General features: G+C 44.1%; 1 protein-coding gene across 2 annotated transcripts in view; it reads right to left on the bottom strand.

The window, feature by feature from the left end:
* The window catches only part of WDR33 (WD repeat domain 33), a 1,025,118-nt gene that overhangs the window by 953,266 nt on the left and 55,198 nt on the right, over window positions 1–16,654 (bottom strand). For both annotated transcript variants that reach the window (XM_069213677.1, XM_069213680.1), the window contains exon 3: window positions 7,560–7,628. In XM_069213677.1, the coding sequence (XP_069069778.1) occupies window positions 7,560–7,628 (69 nt within the window). The remainder of the gene's footprint in view (window positions 1–7,559; window positions 7,629–16,654) is intronic.

A 16,654-nucleotide genomic window follows, 5' to 3' on the forward strand; every position in this document is an offset into this window, starting at 1 on the left:
CTGCTTAAGGTACTGTACGTTGAGCTCTGCTTCAATAAAAAGGGATTTTGAAATAAAATTCAATTGTCTGCGGTGACTTTTGCCCACTGCTATGCGTAATTTACTATTCTGCCTCCCACTGTTTTGTGGGGGTTGAAATCTGTTGTCAAGTCACTTGTATCTCCACCTCTGGCGGTTTGTCCTGTATCCTTTCCTCTACCCTGAAAGGGTTGTCTTAAAGGGTGTTGCCACCAGTTGTAAGTGGTTTGTTGAGTAGCTTTCAAGTTTCTCTGGGTTTGCCGCTGTTGCCCTGTTGAGAAGGACTCTGTCTGTGTGTCTTCAAATTATTGTCTACCTGGGGGGTAACTGCCTTTGCTGTACTGGGTTTCCGGAAGGCTTCTTTGCGTTGGTCCAATATGTATATAGATTCCCCTTACCTGATGGCACCATGATTTCAAGGAGAAACCAGAAACTCCTTTCACTTCTTCTAGTGGCACCCCATACATGTCTGCAGCCCTTCTTACCAGGCTATTATACGATGTCAGAGAGTGGTGATGGTCTCAAGGGATCAATACCTACCTCTTTTATGGGGTCTCCGTGTCAAGGTGGTTCCATTTGGCTTCTTGGTTCTTCCCCTTTGAGGTCACAGAACTACTCTTCGGCCTCAGGGGCTGCTAATGCTGCGTCGTCATCTTTGGCGCCGAGACCCATGAAGGGTTTGCTTGGAATTCAGAATTCCTTATATGCGGTGTCGAACTCCTTCTTGCATTGAGGGAGCACCGCCATTTCTGCTTCAAGCTTTAGTTTTTTCTTTTCCACCTCTTGAGCCTTTTCAACAACGAGGATGGCGTTTTTATGTTTTTTGTTTTTTTTAAAGCATCAGCAGCTTTTCCTCTGAAGGTCTTGGTTTTTCCTTCGGGACCTCACTACAAAGTGATTTCTGCATTTCTGGCACCTTGCCTTTATCGATATCCTGAGGGTTGGGGGTCTGTGGTCTTAGACATTGCGGCTGTCTTGAAAGGAGTATTTTCCTTAACCCCTATCGTGCCTCATTCTCTGACCACGTGTTGACTCCGGTGGGCCCCCAGACAGAATGGAGAGTCCCCCTACTATTGTGTGGGTTTTATCTTCTTCTGGTTTGATAATTCTGAGTTTGTGATTTTTTTCAGATTTCCCCAAAAATTCTTCAGAGCTTCTCGTTTGCTTCCAGACCCAACGGCAGAAAAAAGGAATATGAAGATGGCTACCGCACACAGGAGCATCCGGGGCACCATCTGACGCCACACAGGGGACGGGACCTACCATCAACTGGTGGTTGACGACGCCGACAAGAAACAAATAAAAAAAAGAAAAGAAAAGCACACCAGACAATTCCAGACACAGCCACTAGATGGCTGAATAATGCACAGCATGTGAATCCAGGAAAGGATTAATGTAACCTTTGGTTTTACGGCAAGGACATTAAAGGTGGGTTCAGATTCTACACACAGAAAACCATTGAAATTTAGCAGTTAGTTATATATTTATCTCAAGAATCTATAACTCATGCTCCCGCCATGCACAGTTTTTTCACCAATAATTTTATTGCAAATTTTGCAGTGATTACCAAGGATGTCATACAAGATATCATGACTGAGGTAATATGTGGGGGTAATCAGCAGTGCATGGCGAGGGTGTGAATTATAGTTACCTTAGGGTACAAGTTATAGTTTCTTGAGATAAGTATAACTACAACTGCTGAATTTCTATGGTTGTGTGTTTAAAATCTGAACCTAGCTATAATGTCTGTAACCTTTGGTTTTCAGTGAATTTCTAAGGTTTTTTTAATACTCTATTTCCTAACTGTTATGTCCCTCTAACCTTTGTTTTTTCAGTTCATGTCTAGAGTTTAAACACAAAGTAATATTTAATTATTTATATTACCATATGTTAAACCAACGGCCGTGAGTAGCAAGGGACTAGCAGCAGGGTCTAGCCTGCGGCCAGGTTCACCAGCCAACCCTTCGCATGCAACCCAACCCACACATGCAGCCAACCCGACACTGCGCACAGCCTCTGGCTGTGTGCGGCAGAGGTCTGACAACAGAGACTGGCTCATGACCACCCCCCCACCCCTGTGGGGCCTGTGTGCGAGTGGTTGGGAGTATTAGTGGGTGTTAAAGTGGTTAGGGGAAGCGGCGGCCTGGAAGCAGCTGTGGGTGGCTCTGTGGGTCAGTGAGTGGGTGTGGTAGTGATTTGTGGCTCTGAGTGCGATTGTGAGAGTGGGTGAGTGGGTGTTTGAGTGGCTGTGTGGGACTATGAGTGGGTGGGTGATAGTGTAAATGGGTCTATGAGTGGCTCAGTGGGTTTATGAATGGCTCTGCAGGTCTACGAGTGGATGTGCAGGTGATTTTGTGGGTTTGAGTTGGTGTGAGTGGCAGAGTGGGTGTGATACTGATTGTGGGGTTGATTGTGAGTGGGCCTGTGAGTGGGCGTTTTTTTCTTTTTTTTTTCTTAAATTGGGGTCAGAATCAGTCACAGATTTACACGGGGGCTGCGCTGAGTACTATGGAGGATTCATGCATCCTTGTGCGCCCCAAAAAAGCATTTTGGGGCAATTTAGTGCCCATGAAAGGTCCCTCACTGACCCTTCCATCAATCTCATGGGCTCAGGAAACCTCTAACCTGACCCCTTCTATCACTTTTCTGTTTTATTTTGTCCCCTGGGACAGAGTCCCAATACACAAAATGGCGGCTGCAACTTTTCTCTCTAGCTGTTGGGGTGTGGCTCCACAGAGGTGGATCAGTATCTGTAGATATACATAAATATTTTTTTCCTTAAATACTTCAAAACTATTGAACACATTTACACCAAACTGCAAAAAGCACTCTTTCTGGCAAACAATTCCAGATTTGGAGAATCCTATTTGTGGAAGATGCTTACTAGCGGTCACTAATTTAGCTCCCACCATGTGGCACTCAATGTTCTGCTGAAAGACTCTGCCCATTTGTTTTCTATCCTGGAACATGTTCTACCCATAAGTTAATCTTGTGTAGAATCATCCACCTACAGAGCTTTTGAGCTTCTAAAGACAGCAGTAGCAATCTTGTACTTCAATGTTTTTGGTAAAACATGGCTGTAGTATTGTCTGTATGGACCAAAACTACAGAGTTCCTTATTCTGGGTAGAAGGGATTGCAAGCCAAGGAATACTTCTCTCAGCTTTAGAAGGCTGATGTGAATGTTTGATTTCTATGGCATCCACTTGGAATGGATTTCCAGTTCTTGCAAAACTGCTACCCCCAAACCTCTAGAGAAGTATCAGTTGTCATTACAAACTGAGGAGAAAAAGAATAGGCCTGGGGAGACGTCTGATGTATACCCTTTGAAACAAATGCTTTTAATTAGACTTCTTCCTAATCAAAAGAAAATTGGGAAAATGGAAAAAAGTGATGGATTTGAAACGTTCAGAGTATTTTTTTAATGAAATAATCCTTCAGAATGCATTTGATCCAAGGGATTCTGCAGCAACTAAGCCTGGGAGAAATCAGGACATTGCTGGATCTCTTAAATGTTTACTTTCATATTCCATACATGTGAAGCGTTTAAAGTATGAAGTCTGAGGTGGCAGGGTGCCATTACCAGTTCAATGTGTTTCCCTTAGGATTATGATTCGCTCCCAGAATTTTCATCAAATGCATGGCACCAGTAGCAGCATTCTTAAGGAAGTTCAACGTTTCCAAAAGAGGGTTCCTCTGGCCAATGGCATGTCCGAAATTTTCGCCTGAACCTACGGTAAGAACGAGGTTGCCTTTAACCAACCTGGTCAGCAAAGGACTGCTACGCAGCAGCCATCTGTCGGAAAGCAGTAAAGGTGACATCCATCGATGTATCTATGTTTTTTAATGAAATCCATTAACCTTGCAAATTGTCTTTTGCTTCTTTTCTCATCGGGTACAAATTCAAGCAAGTCTGCCATATTCAATCACATATTTCTATAATACCTTCCAAGAACGGCAAGCGCATTAAAAGCTCCAAAGGTTGTGGCCTCCATTGCAGAAACCCTTTTACCAATGTTACCAGGGTCTTCCCTCTTTATCTGGTAGATAAGAACAAAGAATAGAAGGGTTCCTCAATCTTCTTTGGGCTGCCTGCATTACTACTGAGTCTGGACATGGATGTTCGATTAGACATGTGGCTGAGTTCTGTGGCCTTGCACTTTTTTTTTTTTAAAGAAAAAAAAGATTGCCGCACGGAATAACCGCCAATACGGCCAATTGATTTTTCGTCAGTTTTAGACCTTCTTCCCAAATGTAATCTACAATAGGAAGAGAGTTGTATGAATTCTTTACAGGGTCTTAAAAGAATAAAGAAAGTGTTCCATTTGTTTTACTGGGATAAGAAGGTAGAATCTTTTTGAAGCCCCCTCTAGAAGCTCATGAAAACCTACAATGCCCGCTGGAAGCAAACTAGTTGATGGTAGTGTAGGTGATACAGAAAATGGGGTAACATATTCATCCCATTCTTCACCAGTTAGACTGGTCATGGGTTATATCCCACCCTTTTAGGGCTTTGTCATCCTCCTCACTATCCACAGTCATCATGAATTGTGATTTGGGGTAAAACGTATGGCTCTGAATTAAATTGCTGCTATCTGTTGGTGCAGATGATGGGTACGCGGAGGTGTGGAGCACATCAGAGTAGCATGCTGCTGCAGAAATGTAGGTGCACTGGTCTGCTAACATCTGTCAAAGATCTGTCACTAGTGCTACCAACACTTGTATTGTGTTCCCCTCATACTAAGGTTGGTCTTTACAGGGCACTGCATAAGAATATTGCCCCTGGAAAGCCTCAAGGGGTTGAGATCGAGACTTCGACCTGTTTTGGAAAGAGAAAACTCCCTCTATGTAAGAAATGACAATCATCCTCATCTTGGCATTTAACATGAGTGGGGCTACAAGCCATCTCAAAATGTGCATCCAAATCCACTTTTAAAATCTCTTCAGGTGAGTGATTGGCCGCCTTACTTGGAGGGTCTGGTCAGTGATCGGTAATCTGAATACCTTCTTTCAGTTATGTGTATAGTCTCTTGATGCACTGACAGGCTTATCGAGGTTGCAGTCGACAACAATATTCTTTTATGTTTAGAAAAAGCGACAGACTGATGAGGCGGACAGAGATACTTTTGTTGTTTATGAAGAAGTTGTCTGTAGTGTTTGACAGTTTAGCTGTTGTCGTAGTCACAGTGGATGTTACATTCATCATCACAGAGCTAGTCAACCATGTTAGACAATTTACTCATTGACGTTTTGCTCATCAATTGTTTACTTGTCGATAATGGGCTTGTCCATCTGTCTCATCAGAAGATTCTTTTAAAGAAGGAGTTGATGGTTCAGACCTGATTTTTATTGATTTCTTTTGAGAAGAATAATCCCTCTTTTTGTAAGACTTTTCAGTGTTAGTCGATGTTTAAGGTGTTTGAAGGCTCTCCAGACAAGACTGTATCCTCATATCTCTTTTTAAGTGGGTCAAAGATGGTCCTTGTCCCTCATTCCCAAATGTATACTTTTCAAAAGCCTTTAACTTTCGGAGTAACAGAAGCAGCCTTGGTCCCCTAGCCTTTAAGGACTTGGTCGAAAAAAGTATGGCAATCTTAACACACTTTAGGCTTGTGGTGAGGATACAATCACTATAAACATTCCTTATGGGGATCCTCTCAAAATAATCTTGGTTTATCACAAGAATTACATGGTCTAAAAAGATGTTTTTAGACCCCCGCGGACATGGCTATTTAGTATTATCACAGCTAACATGTTTCCGTAAGCTTGACTGAAGAGCAAAGACAACAAATCGCTTTGTACGAGTCAAAAGTTGACAGAGTACTATAGGAGTGAGCAGAGCTCAGGGAGCCTCCCTCTCCCACAATATGCACTAAGAAATCGGAGGTATGGTGGCCCTGAAGGGAAAGAGTGCTTCAGGGGCTGTTGTCAGATTGGTTGGACTTTGGTTATTCTAAAGCAATGTTTTTTTTTCCTTCCTAACAATGTCACTTTTTTTTATTATAACTTTTTCAATGCTCATCTGTGAGCTGCTTGTAATTAACAACAGTGGGTACCATGCTGATGGGAAAGATTCAAGCATGTGACTATGAATTGAATCTATGAAGTGAATCTATTTCATGCCAGATGGTGCCTTACAAATTCTTGTGGTTTGGCATTTCTGGAGGTAGAATCAAAGCTAAAGATGCCTGGAGCCACCTGTCGGCACTCAAGCAAAAATGTTGGGGAAAGATTTTTCCGGATCAGTCTGAGGCCTGGAAAGTATTGTTTGAAAGTTAATTTTTCAATTTTTATTTTTTGTTATTTTTTTTGCCATTCCTTCTTTTGCAGAATACACAACCAAGCAGTCTAAATAAGGCTGCCTCCTTACTTACTACCACCATGGTCCTTTGAGCTTATCAGGAACACAGTGCGCTCAAAGTCATTCACAATCTTTCTGCAACATTGAGCTTCGTTGTCAGACCCAAGGGCCAATACTCTTTTGTCCAATTAATGACAGATTGGTTTTGTCAAACAGACAGCAAGCAGACTAAAAGTAACCTTGGTTTACACTATCCAGTCAGATTATTATACCTGTATAGCGCCAAGAGAAGCTTACAATACGATGCACATACTTTTTTTTTTTTTTTTATTACAAAAAAAGCCCATTGGCCTTATTATATCCGGACAGTAAAAATATATTCTATCACACCTCATTCAACGCTTCATTCACAGCAAATGGCAAAGGTAACCGCGCTTTGTTTTCATTTATCATCATTAGAGTGTCAACAAATAAAAACCAACATATTCACCCCAGACAAATTTCTAATAAGGTGATCTGCAAAAGTGGATCCACAACTGTTCAGCAAATAACTATGCAAAGGGTGCTAATTCAGTGACAGATGGTCAGCTTGGTTAAGACATGGTAAACAAAGAAATAACTAATTCCGTATGTCATGGTTAGGAAGTTTACCATTCACAGATGTGACCGGGAAAGGACCTTAAGAGTTCCTGGATGTACAAGACGGATTAGTCTTTCAGTCTTTACATATTAGTTTATCTACTCTATTCTACCTAAACCATTCTAGATACATTAGATTAGCCTTAAAGGCTGCAAAAAAAAAAAATAGGACAGAGTTTAAAGGAGGTGGCTCAGGAGCAAGGTGATGGAACATAGGAGAGCCAACAAATCAGGATTCTAGCAGATTAGCTTGTAAACTTAAAAAGTGAAGGCTTTCCACTCGCTGCTACTATTCCAATTGTTAAGGTTGAAGAAGCTAAAGGACTGTAGAGACTGAAATTACTGTAGCAAAAGCCAACTTTTGTTGACTCAAAACCTAGAACACTCATTTGTGTACAAAAGCATGGAGAACAGGTGTATATATAACTATAAAATATATACTAAAGAAGTTAAACCACAAGCAGGCACACATGCAGAAATGGTATTACAATTTACAAACCTACATAAAAAGTAGATGACATGAGCACTAAGTAGAAACTAAGCCAAACAGCTTGGAGATAGTGGCAACGATGAACAAATTACATAAGTGCATAAATACTTACATCGTTGTAATAGCCAGCATCCGGCTGGATAGCACGCATATCTCGCTGATCTCTCTGCCACACTCTGTTCTAGAATAAAAATAATATTCTCAGGTTAATACGATTTGCAAAGTTACATTCTACACTAAAATAGCTCGCCAATATACTGCAAGGGGGAAAAAAAAGTAGTCTGAGTGGATGAAAGGACTGGTCGGATGAAGGGATTGCCACACAAAATGGTATGTAGGAGGCACATCAATGCACAGGGGGCTCTCGCTAGCCAATTTGTCAAGTTTGTCATAGTTTATCAGCCCTTTCTCTAGAATACACCCACATAGCAGTCATCAAAAAATACTTACTTCACTTACAATGCATTTAAGGTTAAGCACCCATTCACTCCAATGCGTACAAAAGGTAAAATTCACAACGAGCCTTAACCATCTTGCATTGGTACCATCAAAGGGTGGAATACAACACTGGCCATATAAACCTAGGGTGTCGTCCTCTCTGCCACATGGTATTGAATTGTTTGCTGGTGCTCTGTACCATCTCACAACATCTTTGCCTATGTCCAGTCTTACAGCCACTCTACCATGCAACATTCCTCTTGCAGCACTAATATACTTTTTGCCGTGCCTGTATACCTATACATAATCTACTCAAACAACTATGCTCTCATCAATCCACCCTTATGTTCATCAATATAAATAAAAATAAAACAAAGTTACTTACCTGTAACTATAGTTCTCCAGTATTGGAATCTTTCATAGATTCACATGGTTGAATCATTCCCCGTCGTCGAGATGGAAGTCCCCTGGTACCTTTACAAAATAGTATTAAGATAGAGCTAAACCTAAAAAGCCCTAGGCCCATCAGTTTAGTATTCTATCAGTCATTTTGATAAAATGACTTAAGTTGAGAGTCCACCAATCAGGCAACACCACCTTCTAGAACACTCCTGAGAAAAGCTCCAGTTCCTCCGATTTTCAAAGGACTAGTGCTTACCAATACTAATTAGCTGAGAGAGGGAAAGGTGAGCTTCTCTGGGAAGGCGGGTTTGTCACACGTATATCTATGAAAGATTCAAATACCAGTGAACTATAGTTACAGGTCGACAATTTATTTTTCCAGTACTGGAACTTTCATAGATTCACATGCTTGAATCAGAGTAGCAAGCAGGTGAGTCACATTGTAGTGTCAGCTGTGAGCGCTTCAAAGAACATGAACCAGATATTTTAAGTAAATATACATACATAAGCCAATGCAAAACAAAGCTGTTTAGTACCGTTACTAGAAATCATAGAGAGTATGAACATTTATTTTTTGGTACATCTTGAAGATACACAATGCGCAGAACTATCCTTAAGATGGTGGGAAGGTATGGAAAGCTCACCTTTACTGGAAAGGATTCTTAGGACCGCCTGGCCCACCACTACCTCACCTTGTGGCGTTGAATCAAGATAGTAATGTCACATGAATGTGTGACAATTCTTCCAGGCTGCCGATCTGCATATGTCCTCGAGAGGTACTCCCGCAAACAGTGCAGTGGATGCTGATACCGCTCTGATACAGTGAGCATGGACAGAAGTTTGCAATGGTTTGCCTGCAGCTTAATGGCAAAACCAAATTGCAGCCTAAATCCGTCTTACGATGCATTGCTTGGAAAGGGGTCGGCCCTTTTTTTTGGTGCACTCTAGGCAACAAACTGGTTATTTTTTTTTACGAGGGATTTGGTCCCACCAAGGGTGAACATGATGCACCTTTTCACATCCAAAGAATGACGCACCCTCTCTGCTAGTGTTGAAGGGTTTGGGAAGGTCTTCAGGATCAATGGTTCATGGATATGGAACTCCAAAAGAACCTTAAGCATACGTTATGGGTCTGATCACAGGATTATTCTGTTCTCTCTAATTTGTAAGAAGGGCTCCTGAAAAGTCAGAGCTTGGATCTCACAGAGTTGCCTGGCTGGTGTGAGAGCCACTAGGAGAGCTACTTTCTATGAAAGTCCCTGTGAATTGGCTCAAATGGTTGTTTCATGAGCTGCGCAAGGACTATGTTGAGATGCCATAGAGAAGGGGGAGGTCTGAATGGTGGAAAGACTCTATATAGTCCCTTCAGAGATTGTCTTGAGGCCCACAAGGAAGGTGTGTCCTAACAGTGTGTAAAAGATGAGATGGCAGCCAGATGAACCCTGATGGAGGCATGAGCTAGGCCCAATCGTGCTAGATGTATTATGTAGGGTAATATTTGTCTGAGTGAGGACGATATTGAATGAATCTGTTGTGGACACCATAAACAGAACCACTTCCACGAGTAAGTTTAATTAGTGCTGGAAGCTCTAGCCCTGGAGAGTATATCCATGCCTTCTGGAGGGATGTTTAGATGTGAGGGATTCCGGAATCAGGTGCAAGACTTGACCTTTGTTCATGGTCAGACGATAAGGCAGGATCCTCAAAGGGATGTGAGGTTTCACTGATAACAGGGGAAGCTCTGTGAACCAATGTTGGCAAGGCCACAATGGAGCTATTAGGATCAGTGTTCGATTTTCATCTTGGGGAGAACCATTGGTATCAGGGTAATGGGCAGAAAGGCGTAAGCAAAAACTCTGCACCATGCCATCGAAAATTCATCCCCCCCCCGATCCCAGATGGTGAAGCCAGATTGCGTATTATCAGCATTTGGTGTTTGAAGGTCTCGGCGAAGAGGTCGAGATAGGGTTTCCCCAACTGAGAGAATATGTGGTCTACTATCGCCTGATCCAGCTCCCACTCAGGACACTGATTTTAATCTGCTGAGAGTATCCACTATCTTGTTTTGCTTCCATGGGACGTGTTATGCTCGAAGATGCACCCCATGTGCTATGGGCCATTTCAGGCTCTCTTGTGCTTCTCGGGAAAGAAGGGACCTTGTAACCCCCACCTCCCCACCTCCCAACCCCAGCTTGTTGAGGTAATACATTGTGGGGATATTGTTTGTTTTTATCAAGACCTCTGAGTTTGCAATCTAGGGAAGGAAAGGCTGGATGAACTGTTTTTAGCTCTAGGAGGTTGATATGAAAACTCTGAAGAGGTGTTTGCCACTTGACAATAATATGTAGGTCTTGTAGGACTGCTCCCCATCCTTCTAGTGAGGCATCAGTGGTGATGACAGATGGTTGCAGTAGGAAGGAGAGGCCAACTGATAGATTTTCCATCCGAGTCCACCAAGTCAGAGCTTTGACTATGGAGGGGAGTGATCTTTACCTGATCGTCGAAGCTTCCTGTGGCTTAGATCCATTGGAGGTGGAGTTGTTCTTGGAGGGGGCGCATTTGCAGTCTGCAGAATTATACTAGAGGGATGCATGAAGACATCATCCCTAATAAAGACTTGTAAACGCGTACTGAAATGTACTTTCTATTTTTAACTGATTTTGCCAAGGCAATTAGGTTTCTGCTCTCTCTGTTGTGGGGAAGGCTATATTGGATGCAGTGTCCAGGTTTGCCCCAAAGAAGTTTATAATCTACACGGGTTGAGCATTTGACTTTTTCCAAACAATGATTAGGCATAATCTGTTGAGTTGGGTAATGCACTTTCTTGTTAACTTCTGTGCTGCTTTGAAGGACTTTGCTTTGTCCAGACAACTGTCCACGGAAAGGCTTTGGGTTTCTTTTTTTAACAACGCTGCCACAGATGCTAGGCACTTGTTAAATATTCTGTGGGCTGATTTCAGTCCGAATGGCATAACTAGTAATTGGTAGTAGCTGCTGGTTACCGTAAACCTGAGGAACGGTCTGTGGGGAGGATGGATTGGGATATGAAAATATGCATCCTACACTACTAGGGAGGAAAGATAATCTCCAGGTTTTAAGAGAAGGATGTCTTTTTAGAGTTATCATTTGGAATGATATTTTAAGTCTCCAAGATTGAGGATAGCTCTCCAGTCCTTCTATTTTTTGCCAAAGAGGAAGAATCTGGAGTAGAATTCTTTCCGCCGCTGTGAAGGTGGCACTTTCTCTATCGCCCCCTTCAGAAGTATGTCGTTGACTTCTAATTTGAGTCAATGAAGATATATAGGAATAGATTTGAGAGTAGGATCGTGAGGTGATTTCTGGACAAACTCTAAAGTGTGTGAATTGTACTAGGTCCAAGACCCACTGGTCTGATGTTACGGTTTGCCACTGCTGGAGAAACTAAGAAATACTGCCCTCTAGTCTGAAGAGTGAAGGGCATGGGATAGCCAGTGCCTTGGGGAGATCTTTGTCAGCGAGTTGATTCCTTTCCTTGATAAGCCTGTCATCCCCAGGGGAACGTCTGCTACATGCCAACCGTGGAGGTTGTCTCTAATTGTATTGGGGCGAAATTGTGGGAGGCATCTGTACTGTTGATAGCCTCCCCTATATGAAGACATCCCACGCCCTCTGGTACCACAAAAGGAAGCGTTTCTGAAATGGGGTGTTCCAGTGATTTGGTGGTCTCCATATCAGTTTTAATTGCCTAGAGGGCTTCAGGCATGTTTCCCAAACAAAGCTTGTCTGCCAAAGGGCACATCTAATTCTGCACCTCCGGGCGAAAAGACATGGCCTTAAACAAGCCCGGTCTTCCAAGCACCGCGGCCCCAGCAAGATGTCGAAATAGTGGTGGCAATATCCATTGCGGCATCGATAATTTGTGCCTGGTAGCTGATCAATGTATGGGGTGAAGTCAGCCTCTAACTGTCATATCTATATAGTGTAGGAAGTTGGCTCTGTATGTGCTATTTCAAAGTAAGGAATAGCATGCACAGAGTCCAAGGGTTCCCCTTAGAGGTAAAATAGTGGTAAAAATAGATAATACTAATGCTCTATTTTGTGGTAGTGTGGTCGAGCAGTAGGCTTATCCAAGGAGTAGTGTTAAGCATTTGTTGTACATACACATAGACAATAAATGAGGTACACACACTCAGAGACAAATCCAGCCAATAGGTTTTGTTATAGAAAAATATCTTTTCTTAGTTTATTTTAAGAACCACAGGTTCAAATTTAACATGTAATATCTTGTTTGAAAGGTATTGCAGGTAAGTACATTAGGAACTTTGAATCATTTCAATTGCATGTATACTTTTCAAGTTATTCACAAATAGCTATTTCAAAAGTGGACACAGTGCAATTTTCACAGTTCCTGGGGGAGGTAAGTTTTTGTTAGTTTTACCAGGTAAGTAAGACACTTACAGGGTTCAGTTCTTGGTCCAAGGTAGCCCACCGTTGGGGGTTCAGAGCAACCCCAAAGTTACCACACCAGCAGCTCAGGGCCGGTCAGGTGCAGAGTTCAAAGTGGTGCCCAAAACGCATAGGCTATAATGGAGAGAAGGGGGTGCCCCGGTTCCGGTCTGCTTGCAGGTAAGTACCCGCGTCTTCGGAGGGCAGACCAGGGGGGTTTTGTAGGGCACCGGGGGGGACACAAGTCCACACAGAAATTTCACCCTCAGCAGCGCGGGGGCGGCCGGGTGCAGTGTAGAAACAAGCGTCGGGTTCGCAATGTTAGTCAATGAGAGATCAAGGGATCTCTTCAGCGCTGCAGGCAGGCAAGGGGGGGGCTTCCTCGGGGAAACCTCCACTTGGGCAAGGGAGAGGGACTCCTGGGGGTCACTTCTGCAGTGAAAGTCCGGTCCTTCAGGTCCTGGGGGCTGCGGGTGCAGGGTCTTTTCCAGGCGTCGGGACTTAGGTTTCAGAGAGTCGCGGTCAGGGGAAGCCTCGGGATTCCCTCTGCAGGCGGCGCTGTGGGGGCCCAGGGGGGACAGGTTTTGGTACTCACAGTCGGAGAGTAGTCCGGGGGTCCTCCCTGAGGTGTTGGTTCTCCACCAGCCGAGTCGGGGTCGCCGGGTGCAGTGTTGCAAGTCTCACGCTTCTTGCGGGGAGTTGCAGGGTTCTTTAAAGCTGCTTCTTGAAACAAAGTTGCAGTCTTTTTGGAGCAGGTCCGCTGTCCTCGGGAGTTTCTTGTCGTCGTCGAAGCAGGGCAGTCCTCAGAGGATTCAGAGGTCGCTGGTCCCTTTGGAAGGCGTCGCTGGAGCAGAGTTCTTTGGAAGGCAGGAGACAGGCCGGTGAGTTTCTGGAGCCAAGGCAGTTGTTGTCTTCTGGTCTTCCTCTGCAGGGGTTTTTCAGCTGGGCAGTCCTTCTTCTTGTTGTTGCAGGAATCTAATTTTCTAGGGTTCAGGGTAGCCCTTAAATACTAAATTTAAGGGCGTGTTTAGGTCTGGGGGGTTAGTAGCCAATGGCTACTAGCCCTGAGGGTGGGTACACCCTCTTTGTGCCTCCTCCCAAGGGGAGGGGGTCACAATCCTAACCCTATTGGGGGAATCCTCCATCTGCAAGATGGAGGATTTCTAAAAGTTAGAGTCGCCTCAGCTCAGGACACCTTAGGGGCTGTCCTGACTGGCCAGTGACTCCTCCTTGTTGCTTTCTTTGTTCCCTCCAGCCTTGCCGCCAAAAGTGGGGGCCGTGGCCGGAGGGGGCGGGCAACTCCACTAAGCTGGAGTGCCCTGCTGGGCTGTGACAAAGGGGTGAGCCTTTGAGGCTCACCGCCAGGTGTTACAGTTCCTGCCTGGGGGAGGTGTTAGCATCTCCACCCAGTGCAGGCTTTGTTACTGGCCTCAGAGTGACAAAGGCACTCTCCCCATGGGGCCAGCAACATGTCTCTAGTGTGGCAGGCTGCTGGAACTAGTCAGCCTACACAGATAGTCGGTTAAGTTTCAGGGGGCACCTCTAAGGTGCCCTCTGGGGTGTATTTTGCAATAAAATGTACACTGGCATCAGTGTGCATTTATTGTGCTGAGAAGTTTGATACCAAACTTCCCAGTTTTCAGTGTAGCCATTATGGTGCTGTGGAGTTCGTGTTTGACAGACTCCCAGACCATATACTCTTATGGCTACCCTGCACTTACAATGTCTAAGGTTTTGTTTAGACACTGTAGGGGTACCATGCTCATGCACTGGTACCCTCACCTATGGTATAGTGCACCCTGCCTTAGGGCTGTAAGGCCTGCTAGAGGGGTGTCTTACCTATACTGCATAGGCAGTGAGAGGCTGGCATGGCACCCTGAGGGGAGTGCCATGTCGACTTACTCGTTTTGTCCTCACTAGCACACACTAGCTGGCAAGCAGTGTGTCTGTGCTGAGTGAGAGGTCTCCAGGGTGGCATAAGACATGCTGCAGCCCTTAGAGACCTTCCTTGGCATCAGGGCCCTTGGTACTAGAAGTACCAGTTACAAGGGACTTATCTGGATGCCAGGGTCTGCCAATTGTGGATACAAAAGTACAGGTTAGGGAAAGAACACTGGTGCTGGGGCCTGGTTAGCAGGCCTCAGCACACTTTCAATTGTAAACATAGCATCAGCAAAGGCAAAAAGTCAGGGGGCAACCATGCCAAGGAGGCATTTCCTTACATATAGTATCGCTAAAGAGTTAGCCACCCTGACAGACTGACTTGACACTGATGAAAAGCACTTGCCAATAATGTCTAACCATCTCCCCTCCTTATCCAGAGGTGCCAAAATCAGGTGGAGGGGTTTTTGGGTCTTCTTTGGGCCGCTCGATCGTTAACTGAATCTGGGTGTGGATGACCAGTTAGGCAGGGATGGAGCATCTTCCAGGGCTTTATATTTCTTATCAAGGCGCAGAAGCACTGGAGGGACTGTCGCTGGATTTTGCATGATTTTCAAACCTTCGTCCAATATGTGTCTAACCATAGGTATGGAGAGCACATTCTTTTGGAATGGTTCTTTAAAATCATAAAAAATAATCCATTTGTTTGGATGGCATCAGGAGCAAAAATATTTTGGCAGTTCTTTCTGGTAAATTCTGAAAGCCTCCAATATCCCCAGGAGGCAAATCCACTTTCATAGGCAAGGGAGATGGAGTGGGAATTACGTTGTCGTCCCATTCAATATGATCATCCTGTAGTTCACCTTCCTCATGCTCCTCATCCAAGGTGTCTTTGCAGTGGAGCACAATTGTTGCTGGTGTATGAACTGCCGTTAGAGGTAAGGATGTAGGCCTCTGGAGCAGGGTGATTGGTTGAGGTGCTGGGGATCTAAACAGGTGTGAGTGGTTGAGGTGTCGCATCTTTGGTGGGTGGGAATCTCTTTCTATAATCTGCAAGCATAACCTGAAAATCTGAAATTAGGGAGCTTGGCATATGCACCATCACCTCCTGGTATGGCTGTTCCTGGGAGGTGAAATATTGGGAGTCATAATCATCATAGTATTCTTCATCATCCTCTTATTTAACATTTAACTGAGAGGGACTATGTGCTGTGCCATACGGTCTTTCATGATCAGTCGCAATCCCCTTCTACTAAGTGAGCTGGTATGAGGGGAGTTACCTGTAGGAAGCTGGCCTGGTGTGTGGTGGACACCTATGGTGTTAGCGCCTTATACCAGGTCCACACAACCCTTATTAGTGAATTTGGGCAGTGTCTTGGAAACCAGGGCTCTCTAGAGGTAGATGTGGATGAGCCACAATACCACAATAGTCACACAGCAACTTATCACACCTGAAAAAAAACACACAGTGTTACAAAAATAAAGGCACTTTAATATATTAACACAACACTAAAATACAGACAGTCCCCCCAACTAGCTGTAAGTATGCACTATAGAAATACATACACACACATATATATAGTGAGAAAACTGGGCTGATTGCAGAAACCCCCTAACTTTTTGCCCCCAATTTTCATTTTTTGCTGGTGTTTTCCTGACTCTGATGGTGCCCTGGTTACTGCTAACTAGTCCCAGGGCCTGTGCCCTGTGTAAAATGAGTATGCAAATTAGGCTAATTATAATTTGCTATGTGAACCTACCTATAAGTCCCTAGTATACAGTAGGGCACGTAGGTTGAGGGACCCCAGCATAGGTAGTGCACCCATAGGTGCACTGCTGAGATGCGTAGGGTCGTTTTAAAGGAAGGTCTGCCTTGCTGGCTGCTTTTAAATTAACATTAAATGCAAATTCGACTTTGAAATCAAAAGTACTTCCAAACTCTTAAACAACCTTATTTTTACATATAAGTCACCCCTAAGGTGTGTCATATGTGCCCCTAGGATTGGGTGCCATGTAACTATAAGCAGGGACCTTATACAAATTGTTTTATAAGCTCTAGTG

This window comes from Pleurodeles waltl, chromosome 11 (genome assembly GCF_031143425.1).
Source record: "Pleurodeles waltl isolate 20211129_DDA chromosome 11, aPleWal1.hap1.20221129, whole genome shotgun sequence".
Taxonomy (NCBI): domain Eukaryota; kingdom Metazoa; phylum Chordata; class Amphibia; order Caudata; family Salamandridae; genus Pleurodeles; species Pleurodeles waltl.